This window comes from Solea senegalensis, linkage group LG7 (genome assembly GCF_019176455.1).
Source record: "Solea senegalensis isolate Sse05_10M linkage group LG7, IFAPA_SoseM_1, whole genome shotgun sequence".
Taxonomy (NCBI): domain Eukaryota; kingdom Metazoa; phylum Chordata; class Actinopteri; order Pleuronectiformes; family Soleidae; genus Solea; species Solea senegalensis.
The window spans coordinates 11,932,514-11,951,594 of record NC_058027.1 but is presented as its reverse complement, the minus strand read 5'-3'; the positions used below and the strand labels follow the sequence as shown (position 1 = coordinate 11,951,594).

The 19,081-nt window shown below is 39.0% G+C and overlaps 1 protein-coding gene across 8 annotated transcripts in view; it reads right to left on the bottom strand.

Moving 5' to 3' along the window:
- Positions 1-1,054: 1,054 nt before the first annotated feature.
- crtc3 (CREB regulated transcription coactivator 3) overlaps positions 1,055-19,081 on the bottom strand; it is a 33,943-nt gene continuing 15,916 nt past the window's right edge. Inside the window, exons 5-16 of one of the 8 annotated variants that reach the window (XM_044029971.1) lie at positions 16,881-16,943; positions 14,542-14,645; positions 11,403-11,453; positions 11,230-11,315; positions 10,141-10,190; positions 9,091-9,311; positions 7,723-7,958; positions 7,138-7,311; positions 6,341-6,424; positions 5,695-5,902; positions 4,898-4,996; positions 1,055-4,347 (exon numbers count right to left, since the gene is read on the bottom strand). In XM_044029971.1, coding sequence (XP_043885906.1) covers positions 4,142-4,347; positions 4,898-4,996; positions 5,695-5,902; positions 6,341-6,424; positions 7,138-7,311; positions 7,723-7,958; positions 9,091-9,311; positions 10,141-10,190; positions 11,230-11,315; positions 11,403-11,453; positions 14,542-14,645; positions 16,881-16,943 — 1,582 coding nt within the window. In that variant the 3' untranslated portion in view covers positions 1,055-4,141. The remainder of the gene's footprint in view (positions 4,348-4,897; positions 4,997-5,694; positions 5,903-6,340; positions 6,425-7,137; positions 7,312-7,722; positions 7,959-9,090; positions 9,312-10,140; positions 10,191-11,229; positions 11,316-11,402; positions 11,454-14,541; positions 14,646-16,880; positions 16,944-19,081) is intronic. The other 7 variants (XM_044029974.1, XM_044029973.1, XM_044029977.1 and 4 more) reach the window with 7 other exon arrangements.

The following is a 19,081-nucleotide window of genomic DNA, read 5'->3' as shown; positions in this document are numbered from 1 at the left end:
TAGAAGGACATGCCCAGATTTTTTGGATTTGAACTGATTTCACCTATAGCAATGCCTTTACATTGCGCGAATTAGCGGGACACTGGCCATGTCCCGCTAATCCGAAATGTCCCCCTAATGTCGGTGCGTATTCAGGTCAAATGTCCGCCTAAACCACAAAAACCAACACACGCACACACACACACACACACACACACACACACACACACACACACACACACACTCCCCTCTGGCAGCAATTTAAGGCTGGCATTCTGACCTGCTCAGACTTAAGTCTATAGATGGCTGTGATTATCTGTTCACTGGCATCACTAGACTGTGTAGGTGTGTGCAAGTGTACTTTTTGGAACTTGCCCATAGATGGTTTTCTACCCACACTGTCCATCTGCCGGACGACACTGTTCTCACACACTCATATATAGTATGATCTATGCACGGATGGGCACCAAATGTTAGAGTTGTCATTTTAATTCTTGAAAAAAGTAGGATGATCACTGTTCAGGTTCAGTGACAGTGGAAGAACACAATAATCTGAAGGTAAAACTGCACTTAATACAGTTACAGACCTTCATGTCTCCTTCATAACAATCCCCACATGCACTTTCTTTTGATGTATTTGTTCTAAAACAGTTTTGAAATAATAAGAAGTGAAAGTGAAAATGGTCCTGTTTACAACATATCACCATTTGGGGAAACACATGGAAAGAATCTGGGGATGAAGACTGAAGATTTTGTCATTCATGAATGAATCCCACATTTAATCATCTTCGCAGGCTGGTAGGTATAATCACCAGTAACTGTTACCATCTGACGCTAATTTGGACCTTGGCAAATAAACAGTGTAATACTGCCATCTATTTCACCTGAAGGAACTCACAGAAGGCCTGAGAGTGAGCCGCACACAGCTGGGAAACACAACCGAGTACTTTGTGACGTTTGAAAAGCCTCAAAAGACGAAGGTTGAACAGAATATTTTGACCAATGACACCAATTACACTGAAAAGTATGAATACACATTTTAAAAGTGAAAAATGAGTCCCTAAAAATGTACCACTTCATGACATGATACGTTTACTGTTAAAACAATACGTTTCACATATATTTTATTGTTCTTACAATATAGATATATTATTTAATATTATATTAATTTGCTGGTGTGGCAGCAAGACGCTTCCGTACGTGACGACAAAGTAATAATAATTTACACTAATGGGCAAAATAATGACACAAGTTTAAACTTTTCTAATATCCTTTTAAAGAAATAATAGGGGACGGTTTAAAGTGCTGAATGAATATTTTCTGAAATCATTTGTCAGCATACTTTTAGTGTGGAAAGCTCTGAGAGCAAAAAATCAATTTTTAAAATCAAGGGGTGTCTAAATCTACACGGTGCACTGCTGCCATCTATTGGCGGAAACAAGCACTGCATCCTCTTAACAGTTCAGAACATAATCTTTTGTCTTACACAGTAAAGAGGTTTATTGTTTATATTAAATCAGAAAGATGAGCACTATAACATTAGTTACAAACTAAGAACGTTACAAATTCAAAAAAAAAAGTAGTAACTCTAATGAACAAAAACATTCTTTAAATAACAGAACTGTACATATTACTATGCAACTAACAAGTAAGACAACACAAACATAACAGAAAAGCCCTAATGAAACTACATGACAAAAAACAAACACAGGCAGTTAGTACCAAACAGAGCTAACGCTAAAGGTAAGTGATTATTACAGGCTGTTACACATGACTGCTGGAATATGAAAAGTCAAGATACAACAAAGTAAGGCAGCAGAAGGCAGAAGTTTTAGACTGCAGGAAACAGGCTGGGACAGAGGGGTGCAAAGACAGAGACAAAAATATATATTATATTATAAACAACAGAGCATTGATTAACTGCAACATGGCTCTATCACTCACCCACTATTCTATAGAGTTAACAACAGAGCAGGTAAAAAAATAGGTTTTAACAGCAAAAACTGAATATAAACAGACAGAACAGCCTCATTACAACCCAAACCCCCTTTCTTACATGACAGATAATCACACTGAATCTCTCACACACTCAAAAAGACCCAAGTCTGTACAGGTACGACACCCTCAGACTGCAAAGTGTAACAAAAACAACCAGAATGAGGAATACAAACAGTGCCAGACTCTCCTCTACCAGAGCGAGCATCAACATAACTGTGGACAATGGACATATGTAATATTGTAATTGTAGCAAATTTGATCCTGCAAACAACAGGATGAACCTGAAAGCCACGTTACACTGCATAATCTACGAGCTTCACCTGTTCAACGGGCCTCGCTCATTTAGAAAAAGAAAAAGTTGCATAGCTAAGGGAGCAAAGTCAGAAGAGTGCTCCAAATCTTTCCATGAGCAGTATTACAACAGCTCTGACATTAGTAAAATAAACAAACAGTAGGGGGCACTCAATGCCCTAAATGTTCCAGTTGTTACATAATCAACTGTAACTGTGATCTTTTTACAGAAACATACAAACATGGCTGAATCGTCTCACATCACCTCATAATTAAACACCTGCCTCTGGTGTGTTGAAATGTGTGTATGTGCAATGACTATTTATACGTATTCACTGTATATAAACTCTCTTTTTTTTTTTTCATTTATTAATGGCTCCATTTAATATCTTTGGAATATCAGGTAATATTAAAAAAAAACAAAAAAACTTTTACCTGACGTAAATATATTAGCCTACACAATGTGAACCAATTAGTGCAAAAGAGATTAAGTGCAATGTTACATGATGTCCGCTGTCCACACGGTTGCAGTCTGCTCACTTTCACTGTTAAGCCACGTGGGTGGGGGGGCGGGGCTTGGGGGACTGCTGTCATATACAAACAGATACATGGGACAAAATCCATCCACAGTAGCACAGCGCATGCCCTTATTCACAACAGTTAAAGCGTTTCAACGAGTCAGTATAAAATGTAAAATACATATGCAATGAATGTACATAAAAAGTATTTAAAAAAAAAAAAACAATAAAAGAAGACAAAACATGTGAAACACGTGAAGTTCCTTTCTTAAATTTGACTTTGACACTGTCCCAGTCCTGTCAGAGGAAACCACAGGAAGAGGGGGGATCGCACAGAAAAATATAGAAGTCATTTCATACATCTTAGAGTTATATTTCTGAATTAAAAATCGAGAAAAACAAACATCTGTTCTCTTTAGTAATATTTACTTTTTGAATCTCATATTTGTAAACAGTTTGCCCTTTTTGTCTCTGGGTATTGTGTGTGTGTATGTACACACATACATACACACACCCACACATACATGTATATATATATATATATATATATATACATGTATATGTATATATATTCATAAATCTGTGGCATACATTTTAAAAAGAATACCAAAAAAATAAATTTTTAAAGATAAAGCTCAAATTTCTTTCATCTTCATTTCTACCATGATTGTTTGAGAGCTTAAATTATACAGCTGGATTTCATTTCACCTGAAGAAAATCTGAGCTGCCAGATGTTTTACCTCATGACGTGTCAGTGCTCAGCTGTGAGCGTTACCGTAGCTCCCATTTGCTGATACATTGGAGCAGTAAAAAAAGTTAATGGTGTGTTGGCATTTCTGTTCCTTCAGTACTGCAATGGGGTTGCTATGGTATGTAACCATGGCGATGAGGTTGCCATGGCTTCAAGGGGGTGCAAGCTGGTGATGAGAGAGAAAAGAAACTGGGGGACTTACAGCTTGTTGCTGTATCGTCTTGTGTTTCGCGTTTGAAATCCAAATCTTTTTGGTTTGAGATGCAGGGGTCCCAGAGCTGGACCTGTCTTTGCTCCGAGCATCGATTCCAAACCCAAGAGTGCATCCTTAAAAACACAAGCCTGAGCACAAGTGAGGGTAACTTCCATGAAGCATGAGTGAACAGTGTTTGTTCACAAGTTCCCTCCATAAAAAGCGTGTGTGTACATGATGCGCACATGTTTCACATTTACTGAATCTTAGTGGCAGTGGATGCATGCACAGTGGGCCTACAGAGATTGCAAGCATGCATTTTCAGGTTTGAACACTCTGTACACTGCAAATCCATGTGTGTGTGTGTGTGTGTGTGGGGGGCCTTCTTCAAACTGGTGACACTTTTTACATTCAGAGTCTGTCACTACGAAAAGTGTCCTCCACAGATGGGTCTGGTAGCACCATGTCTGGATCACTGAGCATGTTCAGACCATCCAGGCTGAGGGGCTCGATGCGCAGCTCATCCTCCAATGGAAAGCCTCCCTCTGGATCAAAACATTCAGGCACTGCAGAGAGTGCACTGCTTATATCCTTTGACAGACTGGGGTTGGAGTCATCTGAGAATAAGAGGCAGGCACAGATGATGGTGAGTGAATGTCATCAAGTAAAAAACACTAGATCAACTCAATCTTCATTTATAACTGTTGTGGTGGAACTTAAGCCATAATAAGACCCAAACATTGGCGCTTGGAGCTGAACTTTAAAGTGTGTAATTATTACTAAATGTCAACCTACCTAACTCACTGCCCAAAAAACACAAGCTGCTCTGCAGACAAGATTTCTTGTTCAGGAGAGAATCACTAATATGAGAACACACTTACACAAATATCAGTAATCTACACTGCAAATCTTTTTTCTGAAGCAGCACTAGCAGTGCTGGTTGAAACACAGTGTACTATCATTTATCTCATTTCCTTTAGGTCAAAAACATTTCCCCATCGTTTACCATAATTATGTACTAGACAGAGTAACTGAATGTCTTTGATTCTGAAGCTTGATACATATAGAAGTGGCACAACGGTAGCGCGTCAGTTGCATGTTCAAATCACGGCAGGGTAATTTCTTTGGGAAGCCCATGGACAAGAGGAAAGGAATTGGGCTTGTTACCAAAGGATCGCCAGTTCAAATCCTGGGATGGGTCAAGGGCTGAGGTGCGCACCCAATTCCCATATGTGCTCGGCTTGTGTGTGTGTTCACTACTGGTGCCTAGAAAGGATGGATTAAATGCAGAGGTCAAATTCAATATCACTAATTGGTGTGTGTGTGTGCAAAAACAACATTCATTCTAAGTGTGTTGAGCAAGAGAAAACACTTTCCTTCTGTGTTGCACATTTATAAAATCTTAATGTGGATGTTCTGTTATTGTCCTCTCAATAATTGTTAATTCAAAATCTCTTCCTCCAAATGAAATCCTCCCATTATCAAAATAAGTAAAAGGAAGCACAGTTATGGAGGCAAATAAACAAACTGACAATACCAATCAGGATATACAACATCTGAAAGACGCCAGCTATCGGAGCCATAATTAAAAATGTTACGGAACTTATTAAGATGTGTTGAGCAACAATTATCAGTGTGACATGACTATAAAGTATAAACGAGGCCTTAATGAACTGCTCTGTCTCGTTTTCAAAACCAATAACTGATACAAACTAGTCCTTGGAACTCTTAATGACAAACTAAACAAAAAGGGTAGTTTGTTGAGAATTATTTTCCCCTTATAAAATAAAAAACTATTGATGAAATTTAAAAAAAAAGAAAAGGCCAACCTACTGTTTGAGACTTTAAATACATATTTTTTTGTTGGGCTAATCTTTAAACCACATGACTCTTTTTTTAGCTTGTATTCTTATATACTTCATTTTCAGTTGTACAGTTCAGCAAACCCATTTGAATGGACTCACCAGTGAGAATGATGTTGGGTAGCCCACCGCTGCAGTTGGAGTACAGCATGTTGGACCTCATGTGCATCGGGTCCTGCAGGCTGCCATGGCTGCCTCCCAGCCCCGCGAGGGCTGCCTGGGAGTAGTAGAGCGAGGAGGAGGAAGGATCAAAGCAAGAACCTCCTGCTGTGGAGCTCATCGTGTTTTCCAACAGACTGAACTGGTCCAACTGGACGGCAGATGGCGATGAGAAAACGACAATCGAAAGAAAAAACACAAGATCCCGTGAGCTCAAATGTCATATTCACTCAACGTATTTCATGTGATGTTTTTAAGTGGTTTCGCATTATTACCACTCACCCAGAGAAATGCTCTTGTAGGACTAAAGTCATAGCATAACAGACATTTTGCCAACTGTAAAAATTCCACGGAATTTCCCGTCTGGATCAAATTGATTGTTTTAACATGTTTGTGTACATGAATGGCATCTGTTTTAAGATTCAGCTTAGTCAGGGTCAAAATCACTGTGTTAATGCTATCATTAAAAACAGGTTAACAAATCTTTTTACTTTTTGTGACAAACTAACCTTATTAGCTACCACATCCTTTTAGAAATGAATATGCGAACAGCGTGTACACCATCGTGTGCATGTGTGTCTGCCGGTACCTGATTGAGGAGGGTCTTGGTCTGGCGATTGGTGAACTGGGGCTCCATGAACGGGTCGTTGAAAAGTGTCGCCATATTGTTGTGCTGTCAGGGAAGACCAAGAGTCTCAAAACATCAGACTCTGATCAGCAAATGGTCAAGTTTGCATGTTTGCAAGTTTAAACGGACAACAGACAACAGTCTTGTCCCCCGCAGCTCTAGTTTAGTGACCGACGTCTTGCAAAAGACGGTTACTTGTGTTGTGTCACAAAATGCATCTTTACACCAGGTGAACACTATTCTCTTAATTGGTTTTGGTACAGAATAACACTGTAACTCAACTTGTCAAAAACACAATGAAAGCAAGGCTTATAGTGGACAAATATAAACACAGCTGGTGTTGTTTTTCTTTGGCAATTACATTTTATAATTAGTTTTGACATCATGAGGACAAGTTTGTGCCAAAAAGCCTCATCTATCATTAACTAACTAACACTGAGGTGGAAAAAACTAGCCGTTATTAGCAGTTTGGCAATGATACAAGCCTTGAGATCACCTGAAAGTATTACACAATTATCGTAAAGGCAAAAAACAAAGTTTTATTGGCTGCAACATTCTTAAGAGAGAACAGAAATAAATAAACGACCAATGTAAATTATCAAAAAATGGTAAAAATCTGTATTTCAACAGAATAACAATGCTGAAATCTAACCTCCCACACTCATTTCTGCACCACAATAAACACTGTTGAGTTTATGTGCGTTTTGCATTCACCACTACTCAAACACACGTACAAAAGCAGTTTATAAAGGACTTACTTGGCCCGTGCTAAAATCCAGTGGGATGCCATGGAGAGGGGAAATAGGCTGCTGATGCTGCTGTGACTGTTGCTGGCGTTGTCGACCCTGATCCACTGCATGTTGGGGCTGTTGGTAGAGTGGGTAAGGTGGGGGCGGCTCCCTTGGCATGTTGCTGGTATCCAAAGCAACTCCCTACACAGGACAGAGAGAGCCAGCAGGAGTCAGTAAAGACTGACTACAAGTTTAATAAACACTTGGGACTTCATATTGACGTCCCAAGTGTATTGGGACTTCATATTGACTGTAGAGTCATTACTCAAATACACTATCTCCATTAAAAACTAGTGCATCATTGATTTTCAGTGGAGGAATCTTTACTAGATTTTACTTTCTTGTCCTTGTGCAAAACAGTTTTTTTATTTTGACAGCAAAGTTTAATTTTCCCTGACTGCTAATTTAAAAATGCAATGAGCCAAACAAGATAACAGAGTAAGGGGTTTATTGTGCTGATGGTTTGTTTCTAGCCATGATATTATTCAGCTGTTAGCAGATTACAAATAAATAACAAATAATAAATAAAGGAACCGACTGTAAAACTTTTACCTGTGTGATGGGAGACAGTGAAGGGGACATGGTGGGGGACAACTGCTTTGCCAGACCCCTGCGCTGCTCGCTGCCTGGAGACAGGGTTAGGGGGCTGATGGGAGTTGGCCGTCGCCGGGGGGAGTTTCCGGACAGTCGCAGTGATGAGTTGATGGAGGGATTGCTGAGCGATGACTGCAGCTGGCAGTTGTTTAGGGATGCTTGAATTGAGGGATTGCTGAGAGAGGAGGAGAGTCCTGCAAGGACGATAAAGACAAAAACATGTAAACAGAGGGATCAGCAGATATACAAAGCATCAGAGCGTAGATGCACTTTACATGGAGACTAATAAGGCAGTGAATCCAAAGCCCGAGAACAAGGTGAACATGTGGAAGTTATGATGTAAGTATGCACTCCATTTTCCAGTATGCTTTCCAGTCTTAAACCCAAAACACAAGACTTTATTGTGTGATGGGAAGGAGAGACGGATGGATAGCAAAGGAAAGGAAAATGAGAGAACAGAGTGAAACTGAGGGAAAAAGAAAAGAGCTGCTTGTAGTGAGCCAAAACAGGGTCAAAGTTCCTCTGTCACTTGGGTGCTTGGCCAAACTGAACTGTGTTCGTCATGGGAGCCCAACCACACATCCTACTCACAAAATACAGAGAGGAAACACTGAGAGAGCAGTAGAGCAGTGGTGGGTGTGATCAGATCAGGCAGCAATGTTCAGAGTGAGGGAGCAGGAGACAGAGAGAGTATTCAATGAGCTGCTAATAATGTATGATTGGGTTAGCTGGCAGGGAAGGAAACATGGAACCTGCTTAATACACTGGAACGTTGGTTTCTCAACTTTAGATGTGGGACAAACTTTGTGGTTATTAAACCAACAAACACTGGAATCATAAAGATGACGACTCACTTCCAATGAAATGGCCAGATTTAATTGTTAGCTGTGAGATGGGGCACATTTCAAATGAATGAATTAGAGATTCTGAGACTTCAGACACCAAAATTCTAGCAAGATGACAAAATGTTTAAAAATGCAGAGAAAAAAAAGCAACATAGATACACTTTATAAGAGAAAACAAGGAAACAAACAGCCTGTGAACTAAATATGGTTCATACATTTCTTGAGTTTTTAGTAGTTTAGTTTGTTTACAGATCAATTCATGAAATTACTTGTTTTATCAATCTGAGTAACCAAGACGTATTACTTAAGTATCTAACTTTTTTCTTTTTTCAGGTAAATTGATATGATATCCTTAGAAAGCAGGGTTATTATTATTATAATTATGTGACTGATTTTTATCTCTGATATTTATTTAAAAAATAAATAAACAAACAAAAAAAACATATTACTATGGAACAGGAAACATGCATAAACCACCCACCCTGTGAATTCCCAATACCTAAGTGCATCATGGCGGCAGGCAGATTTCCAGTGCTGCTGCCTCCACTGAGGTTAGGGTACCCTCCATTGTCGTCAGGATCCAGTGGGGTGGAGAGAGGAGAAGGGAAGTGCAGGTTGCTTAGGTCAGGCAGAGAGCCGCCCGTATTTAATGAGCCCTGGTAGTGGGAAAGTCCAAGGCTCTGCTCTGGAGATGGGAATATACTGCAGAGAAGGCAAACAGACAGAAAACATGTCTGGTTCATCAGAAAGAACTTGAAATGTGTGTAAAACTAAAAGAAGAGTCTCTCACTATGCTGTTGTCATTTCAAACTGACAGGACTCATTACCTCCTATCCAATTGTTCCAGGCTTGTTTTTTTTCCCCACCCACTCTCCATTTCCTCAATTATTTCTCCAATTTCCACTACTAACTTGCCACATTAACGGTATATGAGCATCAACTGTGACTCATTGTTGTCTGTCCAAACACACACACACACACTGGCACAACAAACATATAAATATTGGTTCTCTCGCAGTCAGAGAAAGAGAAAGCATGAAACACGCAGGCCAAAGCAGCTTGGTGCTGGTGACAGAGGCATATGCTTTGAATTTATCCTTCTGTTCAGTCATTCATTTCCAGACCAGTCAAAGGGGCATCTTTTTAGAAGTATGTATTGTTCCCTGTATCAAAATGATACATCAACATTAAAGCCACTGAACTTCATCTGTTTAATTATAAGTCATAGCATGACATCAGAGGCCTTCTACAATGGGAACAGACTTAGCAAACTGGTGGTGAACAATGAAGATGGAATGTTATAACTATGTTTCTCTTACTAAAAAAAGATTAGAGGTGTTATGAGGAACACACACATCCTGTTTGACAAGGTGGAAATGTGTAGCTTTTCATTTCTATGATTTCATTGTTTCTGTTGACCAACTACGAGTTGCTGCTTGCACCTGTATCCAAATTTGAATGACAGTCTTGTAAAAGGCATATTTTCAAATGGTGAAAAAAAGAGATCATGTGTTTCTCTCTTTAGACTTACTTGATTCCAGGCACTTCACAGGATTTAGGCCTTGATGTCAGAGACTGGACCTGAGACAGAAACAAAAACAATTGTGCTAAAAGCGAACTCATATTCTAAAAAAGTAAACACACTCATATCAACAATTTGGGCTTTGTGCTTAATCATAATTAAAATTCAACTCTCAGGATTTACATGTCACAATATTATTCCAATGTTGACAGCCCAAAAATGAGTAAATGTCGGTACAGGTTCGCTTTCATTAAGTCCACCATGTTGTGCCACCATGTTTGTTTACAAAAGGTATTTAGTTGATTGCAATATGCACTTTGACCCCAAGATGTCACTAAGTCCTATACCCTAGTGCTAAACAACATTTTGCGTTTAAAACAATATAAAACATAAGTGCAAAAAAAACCCACAATTGTAATATATGTTACTTAGTTTTATCCTCTCACAGAGCAGATACCTCATCTTGAAGACATTTGCAGAAACTGGGTACAGTTCAGACACTAATGATCTTTCCCGCCAAATCTATAATGTTTATCTGGCTAGAATCACATTTCCACCATCATGGGACACGTTCCACCCTGGTCCATGCCCTTGAAAAATGCAGGTTTTCAAGTGTGAACAATAGACGTGAGCATTGCCACGTACTGATGACACATCCTTGATTGTAATGGTTCTGCTCATCACTGGTTAAAATGCTGACTGGCAGACTAGACCCGAGTCTCTTAAATGGAACCAGTTTAAGAACAGGTACTAATTCAATATATACGTTCTATTTGTGGTGCTTACTGGAGCAATATTGGGAAGATATAACTAGAGTGGAAAAAATCAACTGAATGGCAACTGGCTTGACATTGAGGCTCATATGACACCACTAAGGCATGGCAGGATATAAATGTACCACAATAACCTTTTCAGATATAATTGTAGGTTCTATCCTGTTATTACAGTAATTTGTAGGTTTACGCGTGGCAATAATGCAGCGAACGCCACAGTACACAGACATTGATCTGCTTACATATGGAGTTACTATGCTTAAAGCATAACAGAGAGCAACAACCAGGCAATGATGTAAAAACCACAAATGAGTGGCAGTCTCACCTTCTTGGCCTCCCATAGTTGCTTAGGAAGGGGCTTATTGACACCTATTAGGCTCTCCTCGTTAGTCAGAGTGGGAAAGGAGAAGACTGCAGAGAAAAGGGAATTAAATAGATGTTCCACACATAAAATATAAACTCTCTTTTGATTGCTGAAAAAAAAAAAAAGCAACTCACTATCTCCAGAGCCGTCCACCTCCGCCTCATTTACACTTGCTGAATGCCAGCCTCCAAAGAAACAAACAAACAAGAAAAGGAGAGAGGGGGAGGGATGACAGATTGTGGAATAAAGAAAGACATGAAAACATTTGCAGAGGAACATTAGAGGATATTCAATATTAACCAGCTGTCTGAATTATTCCAGCATGTCTGGAACAATAATCAGTCCTTCTGACAGGAACAGACCCTTTTGAACACACTGCAATTACTGTGCAGTTTAATAAACACAACAGCTGGGCATCTGGCATCACGTTATTGGTTACAGAGTTGGAGTCGATGGGTGAAGGGGGGTCACAGACCAATGAGGACTAAAAAGAAGGCCATTGTTTTTTCTCGTGCCACAAAGAGCCTCATTCTTTTCCTCTTTACTGTACATTCGATGCCAGACACACATGCTTTGTCTTTTCCTCCTTTTAACTCTTGCCTATTCTGTGTCTAATTCTTGTGTTAAGCAACACTATGCTTCCTGTGAACTCTGTTGCCTATTAGAGAGTTTTTTTTTGTTTCTCTTGATGTTCTTCTTCAAGTCTTCTCATCACTGAACTCAGCTTCTCTTGCATTAGCCTTTGATCCACTGCCCACCCATTCCTTCTCCTTCCATGTCCCCATTCACTCTGGGGCTTATTCATTTTAAGAGGCAGCTTTTAAGAGGGTGCTGGAAAAGATGGAACAATAATGTAATACAATACTCTCACTTTATTATCAAAGGTGTCTAGTTACTGTTGCTTGCAAAAGTGCAACTGGAAAAGAAAATGGCTGGCTTGTGTTCCTGGCTGGATCATTTCCACCATTCATTACATTCAATGTGTGTGCAGTGTGGTCAAAAATAAGAAAAAAAACAAAAAAACGATCACTCTATGCTGCTCAGATACATTTCAGCTCAGGAGGTTTTGTTAGAACTCGGCAACAAAGAGAAAAAAAAGACTGATGCTGAACTTCTCTGCCAAGTATTTCCAATGTGACGGTGTGAGTCACAGCTGCAATTCCCAGTTGGGTGTTTAAAAACTTCTAAAAGATGAAGATGCCCCAACATGAAACAATGTGATGTTGCAGCCTCTGTAAGAGGACAGGATATACAGCCTACACAGATATGTGTACTGTGCACTGGTGGAATATATACAGCAGTATGCAGGTTATGCAATATGACTGTACTGTATAACTGTGATACTCAGCAGGCAGCTGAGTTTATCTTCAGTGAAGATGCAATTACTGGCTGGACAGTTAAATAAATATTGATTAATCAATTAGTCAACTGACAGAAAAGTTCATTACGTGATATATTTAAAAAAACAGTTAGGACAGCACTAGTTACTGATTCCCAAATGTCAATATTCTGTTGTTTCCTTAGACCCCTGTGACAGCAAACTGAATATCTTTAGGTTTTAGTGTTGGTTCAGTGTTGATCTGACAGATCAAGACATTAGACAAATGCCACCAGGGACTCTGGACTGTAAATAAAGTATATGATACAGGAGCAATAATGAACATCAAAATGCCCTATATCAGCTATTTTTGCAAACAAAACAAATACACCAAGGGATCAACACATTCAACTGGGTCTAAGGTGAGCTATTTGAAGCATAACAGACAGTGTGCCATACAAGGTTTATTCTGTTTGTTCATGAAACTCATACTTGGCCCAGATCTTAAAGCAATATCCTGTTTAAGCTTGTTGGCTAAACACACTGAGTAGTAATCCACTGGAGGAGCACTTCTCTTCTCACTGATCCATCCACTTCATCAGCACTGTCATCGAACAACGGTGACAGTCACAAACACTCGGTTGGACAACAAGTGATGGGAGTGATGGGATGGGAAGTGTCAAAATATATATAGAAAGATGAATTATTTGACTTTAGAGTAATCATTTTTCTTACAAACACATAAACTGAATATTTCTGTCTGCCTGACAGTGAAATGTATAACTGAACTGAGAGGCTCAATGGGTCTGTAAAGGAGCTGGCTGCATGGACTGTGCTCTCTGTTAATAAATGACTGGAGGAACAGAAACACAAACACCATAAACTCTCGTGATTACTACGACATGGACGCAGTTCAGTTCACCTGTTCAACTGCCTGTTCAGCCGATTATAAGACAGCAACTCAACGCACGGCGACAGACACGGTCAAGACAATGTTTAGTGAGAAAAAAAGAAAGTAGCAGCTGTTCTCGAGGAAAAAAAGCTTGGTTGATGCCAGACGGTTTTCGGGTTTCTTCTGCGCGAATGACCCTTCCCAATTCATTATATGGTTTGAAGTTTCCTGATATGCTTTTTCTTTTTCGGATCTTGTGTGTCTTTTTTCTGTTTCTTTTTTTTCTATGTAAGGAAGCATCTGCCTGTTTCCCCACCTCCGTAACATCAGCTGATAAGGCACGTCACCACCTTACATCAGGTGACAGAGGAAGGCCGAAGATACACGCAGAAACTTGTTAACAAAGGCAAAGGGAAACTTATTGTTACCTAAAAAAATGAACCAAAAAACGAATTTTAATCAGAAGACATTACGGCTTAAAATATAATCTCCTTTCAATGACAGATTTTAGAAGTGAAATTCAAATAATATTTTGCCTATTCATGTCACAGTAGATGTAGATATAGATATAAATTTTCTTCACTGAGCAAAATAAATAAATGTAAAAAGAATAATAGTGGTAGAGGGTGCCAGCATAGAAGTCAAGGGGGCAGCAACCTATTTAGCCTATTTCGTCATATCGGCAGATCCTGGTGTGCTTGTCGATATCCAACAGTGGATAACCAATATAAATGAAAATCAACTGAGCTTTTTGTGTTTCGAAGAGTGTTTGGGCTACAACACATTTTTTAAAGAAGTGCGCCTTTACAATGAACAGCTGAGAAAATACCAACCACACAATATAAAACCCCACACCACATTGACCCTTAAAGCAATAATCAGCAAGAATCCTAGGAGCATTACCATCACCATTAAATTAAGCATAGAAATACAACATTGGTCAAATAACAGATTTAAGAATATCTTTTGAAAGACATGCATTACATGTGATTTAAAATGTTTAGACGCACAAAATAAAGCATCTCTGCAGGTGAGTGTCTAGTGTTGTGTGTGTCACTCTCACCATTACGCTGAGGGAGACCTCGACCCATCTGCTGGTTCATGCCAAAGGGATCCTGAGGGTTTGGGTTCATAGCGCTCGTATGGAGAGCTGAGTCTGAATTGGTTCTGTGTAGGAGGAAGAGGAAAATTATGCAAAGTGTTCCAGCACCTTGGATAGAAGCAGATGATTTCTAAGGACCATAAGGTCAGTGAGTCATTCTGCTTCCTGCTCTGCCTCCACACAGGCTGCAGGCTCACAGTAACCCTCACACCATAAAACTAAATGTTTACCAGTCTGTGATGAAAACACATTCTGGCTCACATGTGAAATAATAATCCCCTAAAACTACTCAATGTAAACATGCTGGTGTTTGTTTTCCCATTATATCGATAAAGGAAAAATACAGGTAAACTTGCGACTCAGCAAATATTTGTAAAAACTTGACATGACATTGAGATCAGTTTTTTTATGCAACTTATTAAAGACTCTGGAATGAATTTTCTCTAAGCTTTTACCTGGAATTACTTTAAAAGGAAAACAACCTATATGTTTCATCTTGTGGTTTCAGTCCTGTGACTGTAATTAAATATGTTCTAAAACAGTCAATTTAAATTTATAGCTACAAATGATTATTTGATATGAAATCTGAATGCAGTCCAACAGAAGCTATAAATTCACATGCTTGTTCACCTGCAGAGAACAACCCACAAATAGCCTCGGGTCCTATATCACTCCAGCTGAGAGCTCAGTCTAGTACTCTTCATCAAGCCTCAAAGGCTTGTTGCGTCATTAGTACTTTCCTTTGTAGTACATGGTAGAAAATTACCGTTACCACACTTAAGTTTGGGTTGTTCCTCGGTCCATTAATAATTAGCAGTCTGATGTAACTATGCCATGTATAATGGGAAATGTGTGAATACGCAAGCATCAAGATGTTCACCAGCATCAAATACATGACTCACTTTTCATTTGAAAAATTTAAACCATCTAATTTTGAGGCACTTGTTCTATATAATGTAACCATGGGCCGTTTAAATATGGTCTTTTATGAGGATTTTACCAAAATCTTGTCTTCTTTTAACATTTCTGACCATTTCAAAAATGTACTTATTTGCTGCCTTCAATAGTTGGAAAGGATTAAAATGACAACAGACTTTAAAGTTGGTAACTGTTACAAAATTGGTCTCTTACTGGGAATGCTGGTTATGGGCTAAAGGATAAATGATTCATATACAACTCTTAAGTGTCACTGTGGGAAAATGATTGACCTTAGTGGAGGTTTGCAATGTCTGGCTGCTTTCTATAGTTAAATGCTGCCATACACATGCAGAAGAGCTACAGCACATCTATTTAAAACAGAGTTGCAGTTGACACTGATGTTTTTATCAGTCCATCAGTCAGACACCAAATAAGCAAACTGACCAATTTTAAAGACAAAATTTTCCCACATTAAGGAAGAGTTGCTAACAAAAATGGATGTTTTCAGTTTCAACAACAAAAACAGGACCAACATATCTTAGTGTTTCATCATGTAATCATAACTCTTCTTTGTACCGGTTCCGTAGCACTGCCTATGAGCTGTCAATTCTTAGTCTGGACTTCAGTGCTTAAAAACTATTATTTTCAAGCAGAAACAGAAATTAAAGCTGTACTAAATGTAAATGAATCGTCAACTGTTTGGAAATTCGATGAATTGATTTCAGTGGGTCGTTTTTTTTTTAACTTTAAAACAAATTCTCAGATTTTTCAACTCTTTTCTGGTTTCTTTGCTCCATGTAACAAATAAATAAATCAATACAATGCATTCATTTTGTTTTGTGGACAAATCAAAAAAAAAATTAGAAAACCTTAGTTGAAAGGTTTGGGAAACTCTTTTGTTCACAACATTGTTCAACATTTTAACATTATGGAACAAACAACTCATCAATTAATCAAGACAATAATCAGCAGATTAATCAATTATGAAAAATAGTTGTTAGTTGCAGGCCTACTAGGAAGACTGTAAAAGGTTTGAAAGCAATATGAGGTCTACGGAGCCTTGACATAAGACTGTGAAGGAGCCATGACTCCGACAGCTAAGTTAGAAAGAGAGGTGCTATTGATTAATAATTCAGAAAAACCAATGAGTGAAAATAGAGAAAATAATTAACCATAAGAGCTGTGTTGCCCTCTATTGCAGTGCTTCAAAAGAAGGGAAGATTGAGATGTTAAAAATCAAGCAGAGATTAACAAAGGATAGAAACCTGGATGTTAATGTGGCCAGAGGGGAGACTGGGGGAATTGGCCTCTGGATAAAGCATCGAAGATAGACTGAGGAGAGACAGCCACAGGGTGAGAGCGAGAGAGGGGTCAAGGGTCACCTGTTGAGTTGGGATAATAATCTAAACCCAGGCCGTTTTTCCTCAGTCCATGGCTGCTGTTCCCTTCAAAGACAGACATAGGAAAAGCATGATAGATACATTTGCTGGGTGAAAACAGAGACCCCTGTCTCAAGTTTAAGAAGGAGAAAATATCTCAGTAATAAAACATAATGAAATTGTGTTGAAAAATTAAAAGACCCTGGAAAATAATCTGTTGGAGCACAATACCATATTAAAATGAAGGGAAATAGAAAGACAGATGATACTGGAAAAGACAGACAGAAGCACCAACAGGAAAAATGACTGCAAGCCAGGTTTATAAACTTGCAGCTAAGGACCTGTTACAAGCTGTACTCCCATATCTGATGGGTGGAGAAAACAAGTGCGACACAACCAGCTCTCTTAGAAATTGGCTGGCCAGAGGAGCAAAAATAACAACTTGATGTGAAGAGTCATTGTGAAAGACTGAAGCGATGAAGTGAGAACAGTGACTAGTGGATTTTTCTGAAGTGTTCAGCAAAGACTGACTCTGCCTGAAATTGGCCTTCACAAACAAAATGATCCATGTAAGAATCCATTTGGACAGACTACCTTAACATTTAACAAACCAGGAGAATAATAACTTACCATTACATGCTGTAAACACCAAGAACCAGCTAACGTCCTCTAGTATGAATGAAGAAAGGCTTTATCTCTAACATGTGAACATAATACACTAAAAAGAAAGACACAAAACGCAACAAAAAAAACACACCTCTGAAATTGAGTAGGAAGAAGCATAAGTGATTTAATCATATGCCTTCTTCACTATTTAATAACTAATAATATTAGTTGACTTCCCTATTAACATATTGAACGCAAATTTCCACAAAAAGTCTATCCAGACATTATCTGGAACTTCCCCTGCCAGCCCTCAAGTCAAATCTCCAGATAATGTCTGTGTGAGCCAATGTGTAAACACAGGAGGACAAGCTCCAGATAATTCTGCAGCTCCAGGCACCACCCCTCATCTGGATGCTCCAGAGAATCTCCTGCTGTGGTGATCCATAAAATGATCAAAGAACTGGAGATGTGGGTCAACACATTCTCCAGACCCAATTCTCCACACACAGTCTGGAGTTGATATGTCTGGCAACGCCTTACGTAATGTTCTTCTGTTTTAGCTTAAAAGAAGTAATGATTTTTTAGTCTAAAATATTCAATGTCACTTAGCTTTAAACATCTGGGAACAAACATTACGATATTACTTCTTCACAGCTCTTTACTCGGCAAGGACGATGTCATTTAACCGAAGGGTTTATTGGGAAAAATCACGCCACCTTGAAACCCCTTGTTTTAATTATTTTGTTTGTTAACGTGCTTGAGTTGCACATATTGCAAACAAATTTTGGTCTGAAAATGTTATAGTTGAGAATGTAACTATTGTTGTTTGAAACTATTCACTTAATCGAACACTTAAATCTAACAATTTAAAGTATTTTTTGGAAACTGCAACATGGTCTCACCTTAAATGGGTAGTATTTCTGCTTGGCAACATTAGTTCTACAGAGAGTCATTTCTGTCATGGTGGTACCTTTTCATGCACTGTGGTGTTTTATATGCAGGGAAAAACAAAGTTAAACTTGGCACACTGGTACAATTGTTAAGTCAGTCAAGATTCCCTGTCAAGGCAGCAAGTTTGTAATGTGATTTAAGAGTGAAAAAAGCAGAAATTAGACAACCTAGATATGATAAAGGCCCACCATCTTCCAGAGAGGCAGCGAATGAAAATTAATGTTTCTCTGCAGAAAGGCCCTCCTTCAGAACAATCTCCGGGGAACCTGGTCTGAGATTTCATCCCGAGAGGCTGGTATAAGAATAGCAGACCTAAGATGGGCAAATAGAGGACGAGGAGAGCGTGGGACTGGATTGAAACTGCGACCCTGGAACAGATGATTTCCAAAGGGACACATCAAGACCTACGTTCAGGTCTGCTGTATCATGCTACACCAGAATCTAATGAAGCCCCTTTAAGTACATCTCATCACAGGCACAGTTATAGGAATCACTCTACTCTGAGTCTTCTCTAGAGGACAGATGGTTGATATCAAAAATCATGACCTTACAAAGTTGGGAAATCACCACTTTTTCTGTCCACAGAAAGGGGAAAAAAACAACCTCACCAAACGTAGAGACGATCTGTTAAGGCTGCTGATCATGAA